The sequence below is a fragment of the Benincasa hispida genome, chromosome 11 (genome assembly GCF_009727055.1).
Source record: "Benincasa hispida cultivar B227 chromosome 11, ASM972705v1, whole genome shotgun sequence".
Lineage (NCBI taxonomy): Eukaryota > Viridiplantae > Streptophyta > Magnoliopsida > Cucurbitales > Cucurbitaceae > Benincasa > Benincasa hispida.
Genome location: NC_052359.1, coordinates 12585984 through 12608650, shown reverse-complemented (window position 1 = coordinate 12608650; position 22667 = coordinate 12585984). Strand labels below are relative to the sequence as shown.

Below are 22667 nucleotides of genomic sequence, written 5' to 3'. Positions count from 1 at the left end.
CGCTGAAGTTTCAAAAGATACATTTTAGTCCATTATGTTTTAAAAATGACGCTAAATGGTCCCTCAATCAATTTGACTAATGAAAAATGACATGACATGTTAAGGTGTCAAATTTTAAATGAAGTGAATAAGTTTAACATCATTCCATTAAAAAAACACACACACAAAAAAAACAATATTGCACAAAAGTGTAGCTTGAAATAGCTAGAGTTGGCAACGGGGCAGCGTGGGGCCGGGGATGCACTCCCCATCCCCGCCTCATTCCCCATTTTGGGGAATCGGAGTCGGGGTCAGGGAATCCCCGTTCGAGGATTGGGTCCCTCAGAGAAAAAATCCTCGTTATTATATTATGAAATAAATTAAAAATAAAAGTAAAAATAAAAAAATAAAACAATAGCTTAGCTACTATTTATTTATATATATATATATATTAATTTATTTATTATTGTTATTATTATTAAAAATTATTAAAGAAAACAAATATTCAGGACAAGGTCGAGGTTGGGGACGGGGCTAAGATACCATCCCGACCCCATCTTTTATCCTTGATTTGACCCCATCCCTGGTCAAATCGGGGATTCCCCACCCCCGATCCCGCGGGGATTTTTGCCAATCCTAGCTTTGCTTAGTGCCTCATCATGTAGTCCACTTCCAGATTTCTACCTCACCTTCCTCTTCCTCTACCTTTTCCTTCATTCATTTCCACTCCCAATTTCTTCTATTTCGTTTGTTTTTCTTTTTAAATTAATTTGGCACTAATGAAAGTTTTGCAATTTGAATTTCTTCTGGCTTCCATCTGATTGGCGATTTGCAACGTTTTTGGGGTTGGGATATTATCTTCAATTAAAGTGTGCAACAATTATTGATGGGATTTAACCCTCTACCAATTAAAGATATATATTATGCTTTTCAAATCTTAGTTGATTTTAAACTGTGTAACTTCATTTTGTATGTTCAGTAATGCAATTTAGCGAAGGCCGCCATTGTTTAGGTTTTGGTGGAGTTACATTGTATGTGAAGGTAGAGAATCGTTGACCACAATGGAGAAAAAAGAGAAGGAGGATGATTCCATTGTAGAAGATGAGAAAGAAAATATTGGAGAAGAAGATGAAGAGAGGGAGAGAGAGTATTATAAAAAGAAAAAGAAAAACTATGTAATATGAAATAAAATGTAAATTTAATAAAGTTATCCACCTAATTTGACACCTCAATATGTCATGTCATTTTTTTATTAGTCAACTAATGATCAAATAGATTGAGGGACCATTTAAAACTATTTTTAAAACCTCAGATACTAAAGTATATCTTTTAAAACTTGACGAACCAAATAGACGCTCACCCCAAACCTGGACCAAAAGTGTATTTTACCCTTAAAATTAATATTAAGTTCGGGTTGGTTTGTATTATTTTAAGTGAACTCATAAACCAATGTAACCCATAAAGTTTTCATTTATTCGAACCCAGCCCAACCCAAATGAGTTTATGACCCAACTCGAATCGTACAAATTGGATTAGGTTGATCAGGTTTTCAAGTCATCGGTTTTTTGGAGCACTCCTACTTGTGTCTCTCGTTTATGACTTTTCCTTTATGATTCTTTCATTTCTTATGACCTCTCTATTTGAGGCTTGGCATATTGCTAGTCTTTCGTACCAATCTTTATAATAAGTTTCCTACATTTTTTATATTTTCTAATTCATCTAAGATTTGAAAAGAGAATTTTATATATGTAAGTTTGATTCATCAATTTGAAATATCTAATTTGTGTATTGATCGATTCTTTGAAAGATGGTTGATACCTTAAATAAGGAAAGGAGTTCCTTGAACATAAATCTACCATAGGGAGCTTATAGATAATCTGAAGGGATGTGAATCTCTAGCAGAAGCGAGTGATCACATATTGCTTTGATTTTATTTAGAATTCACAATATAGAAAATAAGAACATATTGCATTCACAATACAATAAAATAGGCTAAGTAAGAAATATTGGAAAAGGGAAACTTATCTTTGAAGAACATTTCTTCAAATCTTCTCTAGGTCTTCAATCTTCTCCGCAACCAATCTCTCACGTACAGGGGCGCCTCTAAAATGTCTTCCCTGCTATTCTCTAGAAATGAACCGGTTCATGGGAATCTTCTTTTGAAAGAAACAGGGAATCAATTTTGTTACAGTAGAGTATTTTTACTGATAAACCATTTCTCCGCAAAAACTTGAGCGAGAGATGTGATGGGAAGAAAGTAAGTTTTCTTATGCAAAAACCATACATCACAAGAAAACTTCCCTCACCTTGTTTTTAAAGTAGAGTGGGAAAGAAAAATGAAAACCACCCACTTCACCCATTAATTAAATTAAACCAATTTAATTTAATTTAATTAATTGTTAATTACAATAATTTAATTAATCAATTAATAAAAATTAAATATTTAATTGAGTTTTTTTTAATTTTAATTAAGTTATTTGAATATTATTTAAATATAATCTATCTTATTAGGGATGGTAAAATTCCCCATAAGGTCGAGTTCCTCACCCGATCGGGGCGGAGAATCTCCGGTTGACTGGGTACGAAGGTCAAAATGGGGATTTAAATCCCGATCGAGCAGGGATGGGAAGGGGATCCTCACTCTGAACTCGATCCCCGCCCTTGTCCCGATTTTTTAAATTGTTAATATATAAATTGTATGTATGTATGTATGTTTTCAGTTTTTTTTTCCCCTAATTTTAATTATTATATATAAACTGTAGCTGAACAACAACTATTTTCAGTTTTTTATTTTTTATTTTTATCAATTTATAATTAAAAAATATTAAAATATTTTTTTAATTGTTAATTCAAACAAATATGCGGAACAATCATACTAATTTCTTACTAAAAATTTACAATTCCAATGTAAATACTAAACTTAGTTAATTTTAAATAATAAAAATAATAAAATAAAAAGCGGAGATTTTTCTTGCGGGGACCCGCATCTCCGAACGAGGATTCCCCGATCCAACCTCGACTCCTCAAAATGAGGAATGGAGTGGGGACAGGGATGGGGAGTGCATCCCAACCCGGTTGTCATCCCTATCTCTTATAACCTATAGTTTTTAATATGAATTTCATTCATGTTAATTTTTAATCGATAATTTTAATATGAATCTAATTCATATTATTATAATATGATTCTAATTCATATTATTATTTGAATCTTATTCATATATAATAAATCTCCTTTTTATTATATAGTTTTATTTTTAATCTCATTCAAAATTAACTTTATATTATAATGTATCTTTATATATTGTATTAATTGTATCATATACAGTTAATATTATTCCCTAAATTAATTTGAACGATTCAATTTTTTTTCAAAACTATTGGTTCTTGTTTACCCGTTGTGAGCTAGTAGGGGACCTAATGAACCTACAGATTATAAGCTCTAATGATTCAAGGTTAATCTAAACTCTTTAATTAAATTAACCAATATTCATCAACTGTGGATCACTCTACTAAAAACTCATAGTTGCACTCTTAGCACTATAAAATATGTTGTGTCCATGGATTTAACCATTATAAGTAAGTCGATCATTCACGAGTTGTTCGTAATTATAGTGGGCAAATTACCATTTTACTCCTATAATTACCTCTTACTCCTTAAGTATCACAAATCACTCTAATGAACAATTTGTTTATGGTCCTACTATAAACCAAGTCCTGCTCGTGCCAATGAGAGGGCGATTACCCTTTGTTCAAGACTCGAAATTGACACTTGAACTACTCGTCTACTCACCCTAAAGGCAGGAATGAGTGAATTTTATCTTGGATAGTTATATTTCTAGCTCCCCACTCAGTCTCGTCCCAAAATGATAGGCTTATTGAGTCAGTGACTCGGGCCACTCTCACCCACACAAATCAAATTATTAGCCCTCCCAAGCAGGAGTAAATAATCCACTCAGGATTAAGATCAAGTCACATATGGTTATTCTATTAAATATTAATCTCTTCAGTTAACAACTTTACAAAGAGAGATTAATGATTTCGTTGTCTGATCTTATGCAAACTCATTATATAGGATACCTCCACTCGCATGCCTCCACACAGATGATTTGGATCACATCATTTGTAACACTTACAAAGTGGGTCGTATCCATAGTGTTACCAAGATAAGACAGCTAACCTTATTCATATACTAAAAACCCTTTAGGTTATTACTTGAACATTTTCTACATGTATGTCAACTACATATTGTTCAAGTCTTATGAAATAATCTTAGATTTTTACTCTAATTAATAACTCATTATTGCATATTTAAAATAATCAACTATTATGTCACATAACTAATTAACTACGAGGCTTTAGGACATAAATCCCAACATAATTCATGTGGAAGATCATCATCAATTAACAATAAACTACACATCAAGAAAGGAGTTCTCTTGTACTTCTCAATTTGCTTTTCTTTTTTATCTTTTTTTTTTTTTTTCTTTAAGAAGACGGAAATTATGTAACTAGTCTTCTAGTGGATTTTTTTCTAGGACATAACTTTGTGTTTTTTCTTCCAGGTTTCATGCTTTTTTCACGTACAAAAATTCATATGTTTAATTCGCCTTTGCTTCCTCTTATGTTACTGGCTTTTTTTTCTCTTTTGTTTATTGGTTTGGTTATTCGGGCTAAGTTATTTAAAAAGTTGTATTTTCTTACAACTATGAGTTAATATAACGTTGTAATTTTTTATATTTTCTTTTATAGAAAATTTGTATGGTCAGAAGAATTAAACCTCTAACTTCAAAGTCAATGATACAAACTTTATGTCAGTTGAGATATACTCATATTGATTGATGTTGTAAATATTGATTCGTGAATTTACCACAACTAATTTAACATAATCATAGGATTAACTATAACATACAAGAATTAGATTTTAATAGAATTGATGGCAAGGAAGGGTCCAACGGAAGAAAGACAGTTAAAAATTTTAAAGAACTTTTATGATGCTCACTCAAAGGTGGGAAAAGAACGACAATAGGTACAAACTAGAAAGTTTCCTTTTTTCCAAAGGTCGTGTTAGATATTAGGGGATGGAAAAAGGGGATGAGAGAGTATCGAACAAAGAGGAAAAAAAGAAAAATAAGGAAGTGTTAGGTCATAGATTGGAGAGAAAGGCAATGAAATAGTGAAGTGATGGGATATAGTCGTATATATAAATGGTTTTCGTCTATATGCTAATGATAAACACATGTTTTTAACCCATTTTTTTAGGAGCGATACTTAGGTGCAATCTAGGTTGCATCTAAGTCTCATATACCTCTTCTTTTAGCCATAGAAAAAATATTTTTTAATTATCTTTTTTTAGAAAAGGAAAGTTGACACGTGTCAACTTTTCATTGAATGCAACAGTGGCTATATAAGAGATGGGTGTAGCTCGACTGCACCTAAGTTTTTCTCTCTTTTCTAGAGGTTAAGAATATCACTATAACTTTTGAAAGTTTAGAGTATTTTGTTTTTAAATGGAGTATACTAAAGTTTTCTATCCAATATACTAGTAGTAAAAGTTTTTTTAAACTTAAGAGTATTATTAAAACAAGTTATTTTTTAAACATCGTACAAACAATTTTTGTAAAACTAATGGTAGAAATATCTTTTTATTTTTTTTTAGTTAATAGCATTATTAAAACTTTTGAAATGTTGTGAAATTAATTACAAAGTACAAGAATATTTTCTATATGACTGTTTCAAATATAGAAAAATGGGTCAACTTATTTATAAATATAATAAAATGTCATTGTCTATTAATAATATATAATGATAGATGTTTATTAGTGTTTATCATATCTATCACTCTCTATCACTCGTTGTTTTTTTTTTAAAAAAAAAAAAAAATAGATAACCAGATAATTACAAAGAAGGACCTAATAAATAGGTATACGGGCATTTACATACACGACAATATCCAATTGATTTGGGTTTGGTAGCGATTTTTATGATTAAATAAAAATTTAAAACTCTTACTTCGACCTTTCGATTTGATTTGAATTCAACGGGCATTCCATCTACGAATGGATCATGTTTTGATTTAGCTTTCAACCTATTTTCCTACCCGCCACTTTTTAGTTTAACCATACAAAAATGATGATTCTTTCTATATTATCCATAAAAATAATTTGACCATTTCTTTTTAAGAAATCAACGTTGATTATTTATATTGGTCATCATCTAACAGAAGAGTGTACATGCGACCAACCATTTTAATAATTCTATAAAGTTATAAACGTGATTAAGAAAAGTTATGGTAGTGTCCGTTAACTTGATAAATTTCATACTTAATTTTTAGAGTTGTTTTCAAATATAGAAAAATGAATTAAAATATTTATAAGTAGTAGCAAAATATTATAATTTATATGCAATAGACCGTGGTCCGTGATAAATTGTAATAGACTACTATTTGTATCTATTTGTTTCATGATAGATACAGATAGTAGTCTATCGCGGTCTATTACGATCTATTGTATATAGATTGTGATATTTTACTATTACTGCTAAATATTTTTAGCAATTTTATCATTTAAAATAAGTTTTCAATTCTTTTAACACCCAAATTATGGAGACTAAATACCACTGATTCCTTCATAATCTTGAAAACTTTGACCATCACTAAACATTTGAAGATACGAAGTGTACAAAACTTTAAAACTTTGATCGTCTTTTTTGTGAACAAAAGATAACAAATCAATGATGGATTAAAAAACTCAACATTAAGGATCGGTTCAAAAAGATCAACAAACTATAAGGATTGATATAAAAATAATAATAATAATAATAATAAAAAAATAGGGGTTGATCCAAGATTACCCCAAATTAAAGGTCGACCAATGATGGCACACATAGTGTGTTGTTTCGGTTGAAAAAACCTCTCACGACTCCAGGAGGAGTTAGTAAAAAAATAATGGAGAAATTTAAAAACTATTAAAAATTGGGATTACAAGAATCAAAGTGGAAAAACTCTAGACCATAAAGAAAAACCAAGGACTAGAAAAATACTACTATATGAAAAATTATTACAATATACTACTCACATAATAGAGTTAGTACATTAAACTTAAAGTGCCTTGCATTTGTTTAAAAAAAAGTGTTTCAAATTGGGATAATTATAAACCAAAGGCATGAACTTCTCTTATAGTGTTTTGAGTCAATTACTCTCTTGAATCTTTTAACGAACAATTACTCTTCTAATATTTTGACGAAACCCAAGTTTCTAAAACTTATTTATTGATAGTTTTGATGCTTTTCACCAATTTCACATATCACTACTTGAAATTTAGGAGCTATAACCAAGGTTTGAAATGTTAATATTAAAAAAAAAATATCAAGACCTTAATTTTATTAAAATATCAATAAAAATATTGATAAAATGTCAATGTGAATACATGTTTCTAGAAAATTAAAAAAGAAATTTAAATTAGTCAATAAATATTTTATAATTTGTATGTAAGTTAACACGTCTATTATTTATATCATAGCATATCTTTTTTTATGTTTGGAGTATATTTTTACAATATAATAAAAATTGATTTACTTCTTATATCGATGTTGAAGACATGACAATATCAATGAAAATATCAATACGTCGCGGAAATTTAATACTGCATACGACCCGACCCGACTCGTTTAAAATCACCTACAAATTCAATTTCGCGGGCTCAGTATCTGAGAGCTTTTGAGTTTCCGAGCTTCATTCGGGACGAATGGAGGAAGTGGACGAAACGGAAGCGGTGCCTCAGGTTGATCACTTTCATTCTCCTCTTCACTCTGCATTTATCTTTTTCACAAATTTCTTATCGTATAAACAAGATCGATCCAATGGATGAATGTTCTTCTGAATTGTGTCTAAATGAAACGAGAAAAGTTAAGAATTCGATTTTAATCTTCTCTGCATTTCTTCGTCTTACAATTCATCTCTGGTTGGTGAGAAATGGATGAAAAGGAAAGCAAAGGAAACTTTGATTGGTTTGTAGTGTAACTGGATGAGAACGGAAAATAAGCGTGACTACTGATTCTGCCTTGTTGAATCTTACTTTGGATTTGATCTCTCCGGTGTATGTTAATAATTCGATTTGGATGTTTAGAAAATCGAGGAGCAGAGAGAAGCGTGAAACAGTTTATCTTTTTCGAAATCAGATTTATTAATTTCGTTGTTAAGTTAATAGTTTGGAAACAAAGTAAATGCTGAATGGAAAAAAGACGGAGGAGAAGCCCAGCGAATCACGTGGCATTTAGCTTCTAAATAAGGAAAAGCTATGGAATAGAGGTTATAAGGAGACAGTTTTCTTCATAATCTCTGTTTACGGTGAATTAATGTCATTTGATATAATTAATGGATAACTTAGCTAATCAAAGCTATCCTAATTCAAATGTTTAAATGGATAGATTCTATTATTTATTACGTCAAGGTTTTCCGTATCTTGAACTTCTAGACTCGAATTCAAACAGCTTTAGCAAATTCTAATGTATTCCTTGAGTTTCCTCTTTAAGTGAATCAGTATCCGTGTTGATATGTAACGAAATCTAGATCAGGGTAAAATTAGGTACAAGAGAATTGATGGTGCATCACGTGAAATGAAATTGGAGAGTTTGCCTGTCTTCTATTATGTTGAAATTACAAACTCGCTTCACATTCACTGACAGTTTTAATTGAGAAATGTTCTTCACTGTTTTAGTAGTTCACCACCTTTCTCACTCTGTTTCCCTTTTTATTCCCCTGGCTTGAACGACAGATATACATGGCTTGTATCAAACATGGTCAGAGGTGAGGATTTTTCTGCCATACTATAGTGTTATGGGTTCCTACCACTTGTCTGGATATTTGTTAGTATCAAGAGAAAACTTTATGCGAGAAATTTACACTTATTTAAAGTATAGTGCCAGTAGGTGATTGACTTTTTTTTTTTTTTTTGGAGCGAAAGGTGATTGACTTTGTTAGATGCATACTTATACTATCTATTGGATAAATATCTAAAATGGTTTTCTATCACATTTACGGGAAATTAATGGACATCTTCTTAGGCATTGACAAAAAGACAAAAAAGAAGAAGAAAAACTGAAACGTGTTCTTCATAATATTTATGTCGCTAAGTTCTGAGAGACAAAAGGTTTAGTTGATGTATAAGGTTATCTTGGTAAAAGGAGGATGTAAATATTCATTAATTATTGCTGAATTGTAAGACATGCATGGCTTAGTAAGTTTTCTTCTCAGAGTGGGAGTTTCATACTATGATTCTAGCATCCGCCAGCTTCACGTGCTGGAAGTTTGGGAGGATGGCAGCATGGAATATCCTCTCATCGATCTAGGTATGAGTTCAAGCCACTTTGTAAGGATATAAGCTTTCTGATATGCTTTAATTCAATTGGGTAAGTTGCCTGATGTTATAGCTGGAGAACTTTAATGAGATTTAGTCAATACTGCTTCAATACCATTCCTACGGTTCACATATCTTTTCTCTAAATTTCTTTGACTGCAGTTATCAAATTCTAATAGCTTTGTGTATCATGTTTGCCCCTTCTTTTCCTTTCTTGTTGATTCAGTGAAATATCAAGCTAAGCCCCTAATGATATATACTAGCACCAAAAGTGAAGAGTCTTTCTTAGCTGCTTTGCAACGGAGTGGTATGCTGACTTTTGCTTATTTTAATTATGGAGTATAATTCTTTGGTCTTTGTTTAACTTTTAAGCAATGCAGACGGGATGTCTGAGGCCCCTACAGTGAAGCTTGTGAAGAGTTCAATTTTCAGCTATGAACAAGCGTGGCACAGGTATGAAGCACAGAACTATTGTTTGATTTTCAGTAACTATGGAAAATATTTGAATGCTGCGATCTTCATTCTTCAGGATGAGAAAAAACTTGTATTTATAAACAGGCTAGTTTGATCCCTGACCTTTAACCCTCTAACTGAAGTAGTTCATTTATTGATTTACCCTCAATCTCTTGCTGCACAGACTGGTATACCTACGAGTAACAGGAATGGATGATGGATTAAACATCAAGGAGAGAATTTGTTTTGTAAGTTGATAACCGATGCATATTTTTCAGACTTCTTTTGCTTCTTTTATATTTATGATTACTGTTGATGTAGAAGTTCAGTTATATATTGTAAAAAAGAGCTAGAGCCTACTGAACTGGTGATGCTATCCTAGTTTGCAAACATGTTAACTTTATTAATTGGCTATTCAATGAGCAAGAATATATAAAATAATCTGATACTATTGGAGTATTTTATTGTGGATTACCGCAGGAATTTATTAAAATAGATAATAGATATGCTATCAAAGTGTTATTTTCCAAAAAAGGATACACCATCAAAGTTTGCTCATTCTTTAGAGCTACTTTTTCCATATACTTGCTTATTTATGTGTATGAACTGTAAAAAGATTGCTGTTTATCTGTTTAATACTTTTTTAATGTTGTTTGAATCATTATGTAACATCATTTGTGATAAAAAAATTTGTTTTCTGTTGATGTTTACTTCCATTTAAAATTTTTCTTTGTAGTTCCACTGCTCCATTATCAATTTAATTTTTTAATCTGGAATTGAACAATTATTTTGGTGGGGGTGGGAATGTTTCCTCCTACCGACAATTCTAGTTGAGTTCTATGATGGACGTGGGAAGTGACGTTCAAATTCGTGCTAGTGGGGGTCTTCTTGCCATACTGGAAAATGAAAGAATCGTGGACACGCTTGAACAAAAGGACCTTGGAACTTCATCAATAACGATTGGTTCTGTCATAGAAATTTCACTGTATGCTTTTATTTGTTATCTTATAAGCCAAGTTACTTGTACTTAAAATTTGAACATATGAGAGAAATTTATGTTAATCCCTCCATTTCTGATAAAACAGAAACAACTTTCTAAAACTCGATGCAACAGCTTTGGAAGCATTGCAAATATTTCAAACTGACAAACATCCCAGCCATATGGGCATTGGAAGGGCAAAAGAAGGGTGATTTGAGAACTTACTCTTCAGTGCCGCTCTGAAGGATACTAAACCAATATTTCTTGTTGCAGGTTCTCCGTATTTGGCATGATGAATAAGGTTTGTATGTATTGGTTTATTTTATAATTTGAAGCACATATACATTGGTTATTGATACAATCTCCTCATTCCAGTGTGTGACACCTATGGGTAGACGCCTCTTGAGGTATACATTTTCTGCTAGGAACTTACTGACAGTCTTTCCTCCATATATCTCTAATTTTCCAAAAACTTGGATAATGGCTGTTTTCATTTAGAAACTGGTTCCTGAGGCCATTACTGGATCTTGAAAATTTGAATAAGCGACTTAATGCTGTATCCTTCCATTGTTTGACAATATAGAAGTGAGCTTACATTTAAATGTATAAGCAATATGTATTATGTCATAAAATTCTGAGAAAAAAGAGAGAAGAACATTCCTTCGTTCTTTAACAGTTAACACAATAAAGATATCATTCTTTATTTCTTCCGATGAATTGATGCATTCGTTACGAGAAACTCTAAAGATTGTTAAGGACATTCCCCATATACTCAAGGTAGAAGGGTTCCTTCTATTTTTCATAATTTCTATAATCTCTGCTCGTCAAAGACATTAGCCACAAACATGGACAGTTAGCTTTCACTTGTAATTGGCTTAATATGCTTTTTTTTTTTCAAATTTTCATACATGGAAGAAATTCAATTCCCCAAGCTCAACATATTCTTCTGGTGATTGGACCGCATTCTTGAAGGTATGTTAACCTCCTTTTCCAAATGCTAGGACTTTTTGACTCTGTTCCACATTATTAGTAAACATCCACGTTTGGAAGTGCCTCAAGTATTGGTCAAAGAGCCATGTCCAAGCTGTGAGAGAATTGTTGCATCATTTTGTTCTGATGACGCCTCAACTTTTGTTCACCTTTGGTTTGCTTGTGACTTGTGTATCACACTTAAAGAGTTGATAATCGAATAAGTTGCCATTGTTTAATGTTAAATTCATCAAATAATCTTTTATATCATCATGAATATGGTTTTTACTGCACCATCATTATAGACAAATCAAATAGTGATCATGTGAGGTTGGGAAAATCATTTTTCCTTGCCAACATTGTACTAGAATTCCTTCCATCACATCAACTACATTTCCAGTTATCATGTAATTTTTTATTAATGAGGAGAAAATTCAGGGGGAGTTGGTAGCCAACTCTCTTTCTCTCCATTTTTGTTATTATTTTATCTTTTTCCCATCTGTACCTCTCCCTATTGCGAGACATATTTTCGTTAGCAATAAATTTTTTGATCTTTTTTTTTTCCCTTTTATTTTCTGTATTGCAGAGTATTTGCTCTCTTCTGCACGTGAATAAGATATTTGAAGTTGGCATGTCAGAGAATCTTAGAGAAAACATGAAGTACTTGAATTTGGACATTGTTGAGAAGGTACTCAATAATAGCCTTTTTGACTCATTTTCGGTTTGGTCAAAATGCCATTTTAATGAGTCTTGAGTGAATCTTTGTTTATTGCAGGCCAATACATGCATTACAACAGAGTTGGCTTATGTTTACGAACTGGTTATTCTTTCTCACTTCCCTGGTATTCTATTTATATTTCTGTTTAATCTGCTGATGTTGCAATAATGGAAAAGAAATCATGGGTTTCTTGTCATAATTTGGGTGGTGGAACTAGTAAGGGTCTCTGTTCCTTCATCGTGTGCCCTTTAAATGTTAATTACTATGATTGAATTTTCTATAACCCCATTGGATTGTCCTTTAAGCACTTCTTCGATGGGCCTCATAAAATATTTTGCTTTTCATCTTGAAGGTTATTGGCGTCTTGGATGTTAGTAGAAGCAAAGAGAAGTCATATGAGACGATTGTGAAGGAGGGTTTTTGTGAAGAGGTAAGAGATAGTTAACCAGTATAAGTGCTCTTCTTACCTAAGTATTACTATATTCTTAGAGCATATTTTGCCTGTCCGACAAGATACTGATTATTCTCTTCCTGTTATTTTTCCAAGGTTAGTTTATTAAAATGTTGGTATATCATGGATAGAGTTAATTTGTATCTTTAAGAATAATAATGAACAATTTAAATCTGACTTGGTATTTAACGTTTATTTCTGGTTTACATTGGATATGAACTACATATTTTTCTTTTGAATGGCTAATAGTTGGATGAACTGAGGGAAATCTACGAGGAACTGCCTGAATTTTTGGAGGAGGTACATAATGCATATTTTAAACTTCAAAAAGTAGACGTCCAGTAACATGTACAAATGCGTTTATCTATTAATTTTGCCACTCCTGACAGGTTTCATCAATGGAACTTGCTCAATTCCCTCAGTTGTGTACAGACAAGATTGCCCCCTGTATAGTCTATATACATCAAATAGGTCGGCATTCTTTCCAGAGCATTCCCCTGAAAAAGTTTCTTTAAACTATCCATACTTTGTAGGCATTTCTGGTGGATAACTGGGACTCAGTATATAAAATGGCCTATTAAAGTGATTTTATGCAATGATTTTCAATGTCTTTTCGCCCCATATATTGCACCCTTAAGTGAGTAGGACATGATCATTACCACTCTTGAATGCGGTGAAAAAGGAAAACCCAAAAAGAAAACAGAAGAGAAAAGAAAAGCTACTCGTTTTCTTGTATGGTCAGTGTTATGCATATTTTGTGTGTTCTTGTGTTTTCATCTTCCAGCAACGGGAGCCAGGATTTTTATCTCTCTCTCCCCATGCCCAACCCCTTCCCCCCTCCAGGGTATTTATTATGCATATTTGAAGAGAAACTTGACGAAAGCACATTAGAGATCCTACGAGACTTTGAATTTGCTGTAAGTTGTTTAATCTTTGTCATAACTGATAATTCTTACATTATTCAAGTTCCTAAAAGTTTTACAATTGTAGTTCTCTGATGTGGATGGAGATATAAAGAGATTCTTTTACCATAGTCCAAAAACACGAGAATTGGATAATCTGCTTGGAGACATTTATCACAAAATCTTAGGTACTACGAGTTAGTTCCTATTGCTCTGTATTTTTCTTATTTTCTATTTGACCTTGCATATATTGATTTCTAGAAGATATGGAGAGGGCAATTATTAGAGACTTGGTGTCACATATACTTGTTTTCTCTGCGCATCTGCTTAAGGCTGTAGATTTTGCGGCTGAACTGGATTGGTGAGAATAAGTTTTTCTTTTTCACTTATGCTCTGTTGTCTCTACATGTTACTCCTACTCCTTTGTAGGACTCTCAATATAGCTGGCACTCTCATTGTGCATTTGAACACATCTTGATGGTTTTATACAGCTTTTTATCTCTAGCACTGATTGCACGTCAGAACAACTATGTAAGGCCAGATTTAACTGCAGATAGCATGCTTGATATTAAGAATGGAAGGTTGGAACCTTTGAATGTGCAGATCATGTTGAATATTCACTCAATCTCTGATAAGCGAGTGCTTAGATTAGTAGTACAATTTTTGTAGGCATGTTTTGCAGGAAATGGCAGTAGATACATTTATTCCAAATGACACGAAGATTTTTTATGATGGTAAATTGATGGTGCATTGAATATCTGTATTCAACTTCAATCTAGAAATTTGCATCTGTTTCTAATAATTTTTTAGTTCATGTTTTTTTAGGAAGAGTTAATATCATTACTGGCCCAAATTATTCTGGTAAAAGTATCTACATAAAACAGGTAAGTAAATGTTCATTTTTCCTTTCTAGAATGGTGTGTTATCTTCCTGTCTCTCCCCACGTTATTGCTTATTTGATAAATTCATTACATATCTTTGGTATGTGTTGGAATTCATTGGATCAAATTGCCATCATTCATCTGTTAAAACTACGTATTTCAAGTCACATTATGGTAGTGGCCGTGCAAGCTAACTTCCAGAGATTAGCAACTCCTAATGATGTTGTAGATGAACTGTTTAGAGACGATATTTTTAGAAGAGGTTATATTTAACTGTGGAGAGCTTAGCAATGGATTAAAGACTGGCAGACCGGGGATTGAGAGAGCTAAGTTTTGTATGGGGTTGATTCAGTTTTGCACTGGCTAGTATGTAAACAAGAAATTGGCTCAACATTCTATGGTCCTTGTAGAAGGAATGGTAGGAAACGCGGCTTATCATCTGTTCTTGACTTCTTGCCAAATTTTTGTTATATGTTTCATGAGTCACAAACTCATCTTGCTTGATGAACCTAAGCATAGTTCAATGGATTAAGATGTATAATCTCGACTAAGAGAATGTTGTTAAACTTAAAAAAAAAAAAAAAAGGAAAAGGAAAAAACAACTTCATCTGGCTTGTGGGTCTATAATTGAAGGTATACCACTTCTACCCATAGGTTCTGATAGTGAACTCATTGTGACGCCTTAAACTATTCTAGGGATTGGACTGCATGAAGCAACCTAGTGGAGTAGGTCAGAGCACTCATTAAATGGCATGGGTATGTGATGATCCTTGGAACTGTTCCACATTGCAGTCCAACAGTTTCTATCTTTTCACTTTGAGAATAAGGAGAAACGTCTAGTACGCATCATGTAGTCACGAAGGGGAGTGGAAGGACTTGAGGCTAGGGGCGGGCCAGAAATTTTCTCACGAAGGAATAAAATTTTACCTGCTAACTTTTTATGCACGAAATATTTTAATTCTGAAAATTTAGACGACCAAATTAGTAAAAACTGCAAAATCTTCAATATTTTACGTATACTTTCTGAATTACAAAAAGCTAAGAGGAGTCTCTCTTTTCTTCTTTGCTCTGCTTCTGCGTAAGGTGAGCTAGTAGGTGGCTAAGAAGTAATAGTTAGGTTGGGCAAAGCTTTTGCCTCCTTTTATGTAAATTAATGAGTTGAAGAGGAATAACAAGGCTACGTAGTTATAATCCCAGTTCTTCTCTCCTTCCAGGTTGCTCTTATTGTATTCCTGTCTCATATAGGAAGCTTTGTTCCGGCAGATGCTGCAACTGTGGGTTTGACTGATAGGTCCGCCTTCCTTGTGATAATATCTTCTCTCGTTTTAGTGTTGCATTTAAATTATTACTCATCAATGATTGCAAAATGGGCTTTCGCAGAATATTCTGTGCTATGGGCAGCAAGCATATGACTGCAGAACAATCAACTTTTATGATTGACTTGCTTCAAGTGGGGATGATGCTGAGGTACATTTGATAAATAGTTCTAACTGCATGCATAACCAGAAAAGCAGCAGAGGTTCAAGATATTTGTTGAATAAATCTTTATTGTTATATAGCAATGTCTAGCATGGAAACTTAGATTCGAGGGCCTGAGCAATGGCATGACCTTAACAGTTGAATCTGCTACTTCTCTCTATCATTGATTTTTGTTTTAGTAACAAAATACACTAACCCTTCTATTTTAAATACTATGATTGTGAAAAATTCAGGCAGGCAACGTGTCAATCTTTGTGCTTGATAGATGAATTTGGTAAAGGTACCCTTACAGAAGGTTAGGCTCACCAATCTGCTCCTGCGTATGATTTATGTTTGGCAGTTGAAATGCGTAGAATTTAGTGAACTTACTGTTTTGTCTGTACATTTAAAGATGGCATTGGTCTTCTTGGTGGAACGATCACCCACTTTGCAAGTTCTAATGACTCTCCAAAGGTTTGACTTCCTCTCCTTAATAGTATATTATTTTGATTGCTTGGTTAAAGTTTCAATTCTTTTGAAGCATCAACAGCTCTTTGTGTCCTATACCTACAAAACCATGGAACTATTTTCAAATTCTCTGTTTTAAGAAACTATTTAATTCAATTTTTATTTCTTAAGCCTGAGTTCATCACCTCAATTCAGTTTTCATTTCGACTCTTATTTTTATTTCATTAATCATATTTGTTTAATATAATGTCCTATTTTGATCTCGTGAGTTTCATATTCGTTCTATTTTAGTATCTTTTAGTGAACTTTTATGAGAATTTAGTGTAATTGAATTTAATTTTGAGAAAAATATGCAATTTATACCCCAAACTTTTGGAGTTATATCACTCAAAACCTCAAACTAATTATTGTATAAACTAAGACCTCAACTTTCATAATTGAATCAATTTAAATCCTTATCAGAATTCCATGTTAAAAACATTAATGCATAACATTTACCTGTGTATAAGTCTATAAAAGTAGGATCAAGATAATATATTTTAGAGAGAAATGCTATAATCAAATAGATATTGTTGATAAAATAAAAGTATATTGCAGAAGCAATAATCAAAATATTAATTTTCGATAAACAAAGAGAAGAAAATGAAAAATAAGAGAGTGAAATCTAATATATGAATAAACTTCTTATTGAATTAGAAAAAAAAATAGGTGATGCAAACTTTGCATGAAAGTTCACCCTTATGTAGTACAAGAATGAACCAAATTTAATACTACTACCTTATAAATTACAAGCAACGTTAGAAGCATAAACTTACTAAACTTTAAAGAAAACTTGAAATGACAAAAAAAACTAACATGTAAAATCTAGCTTTTAAAAAGAAACGTCAAACAATAAATCGAAAAATTGAAGGGGCAATTACATATATGACAATTTAACACAAAATAATAGCAAACCTAGCACAATCTAAAATTATTTGCAAATATAGCATAATTTTAACTTCTATCAAAACCTATCACTCAATGAGGTTTGTCACAAGAATTATCAATGACAAAGCTCTATCACTGATTGACCAAGGTATATCAATGATTGAGGTCTATCAGGGATGGGTGTCTATCATTAATGATTTTTATGCTCATTTATATCATATCAAGAGAATATAAATATGGTACATAACTAAGAATTGTATTAGTTTACTTCATTTACTATTAGATGATTTCTTGCATGTTCGATTTCTTTTAAGTTTATTATTGATATATATTATCAATCAAATAGAAATAAATAAATAATATTTAACTTTTGGTTTTTTCTATCTTTGAATATTTTCATGTTCATTTGTTATTAAATGTATCATTAATATACCATATCAATGGAATTAAAAATAGTAAATCAGTGATATTTGAATTGTTTTCTACCCATCATTATTTGAAAATTTGACATATTTGCAAATATGGCAACCAATCTTGCTACCCATAACCATTATCCAAAATGTGAAAAAGAAAAACTCATAACTCAATTGGTAGAAGCATTTTCTCATAAAGTCATACTTATTCAAGAAAAAGTTGTGATCATTTTTTATGGCTACTTTGGTAGGATTTTGGGAGAAGGATAATTTTGTTTAAGTAATTTTGAGTATATTTCAAGTGAAAATGGTTATAAATCACTAATGAAAAGCCTAAATTGATTCACTTGTGAAAGCTTAGTGATTAAATTAAAAGAAGCACTAGTTTGAGCTTTTAATCGATACAATTCCCAAAGTTTGGGATTTGTATGCAAAGTTGGGAGTTAAAAAGAAAATATTTATTTGTGTTATAAGTAAAATGAAATCACTAATAAAAAGTCTAAATTGATTCCCTTATGAAAGTTTAGTGTTTAAATTAAAAGAATTACTAGTTTGAGGTTTTAATTGATACAATCCCCAAAGTTTGGGATTTGTATGCAAAGTTCGGAGTTAAAAAAGAAAATATTTATTTGTGTTATGAGTAAACTGAAATAACTGTAAGAGCAAAAGGACAAACAAAAAATATAATAATAATTTTATGAAGCTGCTTCTGGATAATGAAAGGCCTTCACCATTTTGTTTCAAAATTACGTAGGGTTAGATTTTAGGCAATCCATAAAATGAATGCTCATGTTTCCAGGTGCTGGTGTGCACTCATCTAACTGAGCTAATTAATGAGAGTCTACTGCCAATGGTAATTCATTTGAGTTCTTCTATTCTTAAACATTTGTGATCTCGTGACATGGAATTTCTAATTCCCATTTCACTTATTTTAGTGCGAAAGGATCAAGTTCTACAACATGAGTGTGATACGAGCTGACAATGATTGCACTGAAAATGAAGATATTGTATTTCTTTATCGGTAATACATGTGATACTCATCTTTTGCGAGGTTGATAATAATCTCAGCTTCTCCTATAATAGCACTCTTTTTTCATTGCTTTTAAAAATCTCTTTTTATATTAGTTTCTTTAAATTGGAAATTGAAAAGGAAGATGGACACTTTACCATTGTATTTATGTTTACAAGAAAAGAAGCAGGAACCTTTGCTTTAACTCAAACTAGAAATGAGATGATTTCAAGCATATATTCTTAATAACCTGAAAATAAGATCATTTTTCTTTCTTTGTTGGTTTTCATAGTCTTTTTGGGCGGGCTGAATCCCCCTAGACAGCCTGCTGGTAGTTAAATATCTAACAACATATTCAATATGTTTTGCTACTCCTTGGTAATTAACTGCTCTAAAGTACAGTTGACTTCTATCCATTGTCTCTGGATGTTGTCTTATGGGACATATTCTCAATCTTAATCCTTCTTTAGCCTTAAGACAGCTTAATACACTCAAATTTCTCATGTTTGACAATATTCTTGTCTTCGCAAATTGCAGTTTGATCCCAGGACATGCACTTCCTAGTTATGGTAAGTAGGTGATATAAATACATAGTTACATCTTTATGTAAATATACTCCGCGCTTGCATACATATATAAACATAAATATACATCATTTGTAATCTGTCTTCACCAACGTATGTAAACTGCATTAATACATACACTTCGGCAAATAATTTCAGAAGGGTAAATGTATATTCTGCAGGTCTGCATTGTGCATTGCTTGCTGGTATGTCTCAAAGACTCAGACAGATGAGTTCTAAATATTTCTGCATTCGTCAAATAGAAAGTAGAAATTTATTTGATCCCCGACCCCCTTTCCTGTTCGAACACTCGACCAAATATCCCCATAGTAAAAACTTAGTTTGCTTTAGAATTTTCGACAGTCAAAAAAGCTCTAGGGTCGTTGATTGTGCCATAAGTACCTGCACTCATTATTGCTGCTGCAAACTAATCCTATTTCTTGTATAGGCGTTCCTGATGAGGTTATTAAGAGAGCAGCCTTTGTTTTGGATGCTATGGAGAATAATAAGCATGTTGAGCGGCTGCACAATGAGAATTTATCCGTTCAAGATAAGCTATACCAGGTGTTTTATGACTTGAAATTTTCCTTGGGTTGTAGTAAAGTATTTGTGTAGTTTTCATTATTTATGAAGCCTTACAAAGCTGTTGACAGAATAATGACGTGTTTAAACTTTGAACTCAACACAGGATGCGGTCGACAAGTTGCTAAGACTTGATGTTAACAAGTGTGATCTTAGCCGTTTCTTTCAGGACATATTTCTTTCTTAATCGGACATCTTAAGGTATTCCTGTTTCGCTCTCTATCCACATACACACACATTTCTTAGTTTAAATTACAAATTTAAATCTACATTACTTATGTTTGATGATTATATTTATTTAGTTATGAAGTTTGGAAAGTTCCAATTACGTTGTAAAACTACTATTACTGTTATATAAACATTGACATGGCAACCATGTTATCACTTGGGTCGATGTGACTAGACTTATTGGATAAGAAGGATAGACGTGCATGAGATTTGTGATATGTTAACACTTGTTTTAACGTTGGTCTACTTGCATGCATCTCATCATGCCAAATCGTCATGTTCATGTTTAAGTTTTATTAGAATCAAAATTGAAACTTATGAAACTATGAAGAAGGTTTACTTGAAATTAAAGTTTTTTATAATTAAGGGACGAAATCAATACCATTATTAAGGTTAACGGACTAAATTTGTATTTAATCTGTATATTTATTTCTGTACAGTTCCCAATTGTAGCATTTTCAGAGAAACTTTGTTGTATGGCTGGCAGAAGATTCCGTCCCCGTAGTGAAGGTAATACAGATTGACAAGGGGCATGTTTGTTTCGCTCAAGATCATGCATCTTTATCATTCAAAATATATGTAGTTTAGTCCGGCAATCTCTATCATTCAAAACACATATAGCCTGTTCAGAAACTTTCATTCAAAGAATGAAAGGAAAAAAAAAGTTCAAGATATATACGTTTGATTTTTTTTTCTTTTTTTCTTTTTACGGATGACCTTTCACATGTGCCTTTATGTTTTTTGATCCACCCCTCTTTACGTCATATTCCACTATTACATTTTATAACATATAATAATGTTTATCGTAACCCTAATGTGATAATCGTCTCTATTACAATAAAATATTTCTGTTGTGCTTTCTCCATTTTCTTCCAGTTTGTTGCATTTTTTATGAAGAAAAAAAAAGAGATCGTGATAGAGATGATTATTGCATTAGGGCTACACATGGTCATTCATAACGCAATAAGTCGCTATAGAGATGACCATTGTGTTAGTGATACGATAAATTTGGTCATTTCTAACGTGATATGTTATAAAATGCGGTAGTGAGTATGACGTAAGTAAAATGTTAGACTTTCTACGTTTGTGAAGGGTAGGTTAAAAAATATAAAGGCGCTGATGAGAAAGTCATCTGGACAAAAATCTGATTATAGTTTTGATGAATAAACTAAATGCTATAATAGCAAAACAAGGCAAAAGTTATGAGTATGAGATGGCGTTTGGAATCTATTGATAATTATCCAATTGAATTAGAATTATATTCGTGTTTTGGCAGCCTCTTTTTTCAAGTACAACACTAGGATAATTGCAAAAATTTCAAGTACAACCTTCTGATTTCAAGCTAACTTTGGCTTTTGGAAGCTTTCTTTTAGTTTACGTGTAACACGGTAAATTTATATATGCATGAAAATCTAAACAAATTAGGATAGATTACAGGTTTGATCTTTTAACTTTTAGGTTTTCATTAAATGGGATTTTGAACTTTAAAAAGTTTTTAACAGGTCTCTAAAACATTCAATCTTGTGTCTAACAGTCATTTGGACTTTAAAAAGTGTTTAATCCTTGAACTTTATATTTTGTACCTGTTAAGTCATTAAATTTTTCATTTTAATGTTTAATAGGTATTTGACCTATTTGATATTTTTAAAATTTTGTTGGACACAACATTAAAAATTTACGTCTCATTTGACAATTGTTTGATTTTATATTTTTCTGAAAATTAAGCTTATGAGTCTTACTTTTACCTCTAAATTTCTTTGTTATGTTCACTTCTTATCTATGTTATCAAAATTAAGCCAAGTTTTAAAAATTAAAAATAGTGTTTTTAAAAAAACCAAAAAAAAAAAAAACTTGTTTAAGAAAATTAGAGTAAAAAACAAGTTTGATATTGAAAACAGATGATTTATTAGCAAAAATTGAAAGTTTATTGACCTACTTGACTTTCTTAAAAGTTTTGAGACTTATTGACACAAATAAAAAGTTCAAAACATGTTTGATATTTTTTAAACTTCAAAGAATTATTTACTACAAGCATGAAAGTTTATGTCATTTGATAATCATTCAATTTTTTATTTTTATTTTTTTTGGTTTTTGGTTCCTAATTTTTTAAAAACAAAAGTCATATATAAACGGCTTCATTTGTTAACCATTTGATTTTTTGTTTTTGTTTTCTTTAAAATTAAGGATATTTCATCCAATAATTTGCATCCTTTTTAAGTACAATGGTGAATTCTTAGTTAAATTTCGAAAACAAATACTTTTTTAAAGTTATTTTTTTAGTTTTCAAATTTTGACTTGATTTTTTAAATCATTGGTGAAAAGTAGATAACAGAA

The 22667-nt window shown here is 31.7% G+C and overlaps 1 protein-coding gene across 7 annotated transcripts; it reads left to right on the top strand.

Moving 5' to 3' along the window:
• Nucleotides 1-7656: 7656 nt before the first annotated feature.
• On the top strand, nucleotides 7657-21540 carry LOC120090124 (DNA mismatch repair protein MSH5). Of its 7 annotated transcripts, none has more exons than XM_039047637.1 (35): nucleotides 7657-7757; nucleotides 8751-8782; nucleotides 9230-9324; nucleotides 9559-9639; nucleotides 9713-9785; nucleotides 9970-10033; nucleotides 10616-10770; nucleotides 10871-10972; nucleotides 11038-11065; nucleotides 11140-11171; nucleotides 11263-11320; nucleotides 11455-11541; nucleotides 11680-11736; nucleotides 12320-12421; nucleotides 12509-12553; nucleotides 12804-12881; nucleotides 13152-13202; nucleotides 13292-13373; nucleotides 13746-13819; nucleotides 13893-13992; nucleotides 14069-14165; nucleotides 14296-14385; nucleotides 14474-14538; nucleotides 14630-14688; nucleotides 15900-15976; nucleotides 16066-16152; nucleotides 16398-16459; nucleotides 16556-16617; nucleotides 18751-18804; nucleotides 18887-18972; nucleotides 19498-19529; nucleotides 19706-19729; nucleotides 19972-20087; nucleotides 20212-20306; nucleotides 20774-21540. In XM_039047637.1, exons 1-34 carry the CDS (start codon nucleotides 7722-7724, stop codon nucleotides 20290-20292), a joined length of 2424 nt encoding a protein of 807 aa, XP_038903565.1. In that variant the 5' UTR covers nucleotides 7657-7721; the 3' UTR covers nucleotides 20293-20306; nucleotides 20774-21540. The 7 variants fall into 7 exon arrangements, with proteins under 7 accessions (XP_038903565.1, XP_038903564.1, XP_038903566.1 ...); XM_039047636.1 differs by having other exon boundaries at nucleotides 14066-14165; XM_039047638.1 differs by lacking the exon at nucleotides 19706-19729 and having other exon boundaries at nucleotides 14066-14165.
• The last annotated feature ends 1127 nt before the right edge of the window (nucleotides 21541-22667 follow it).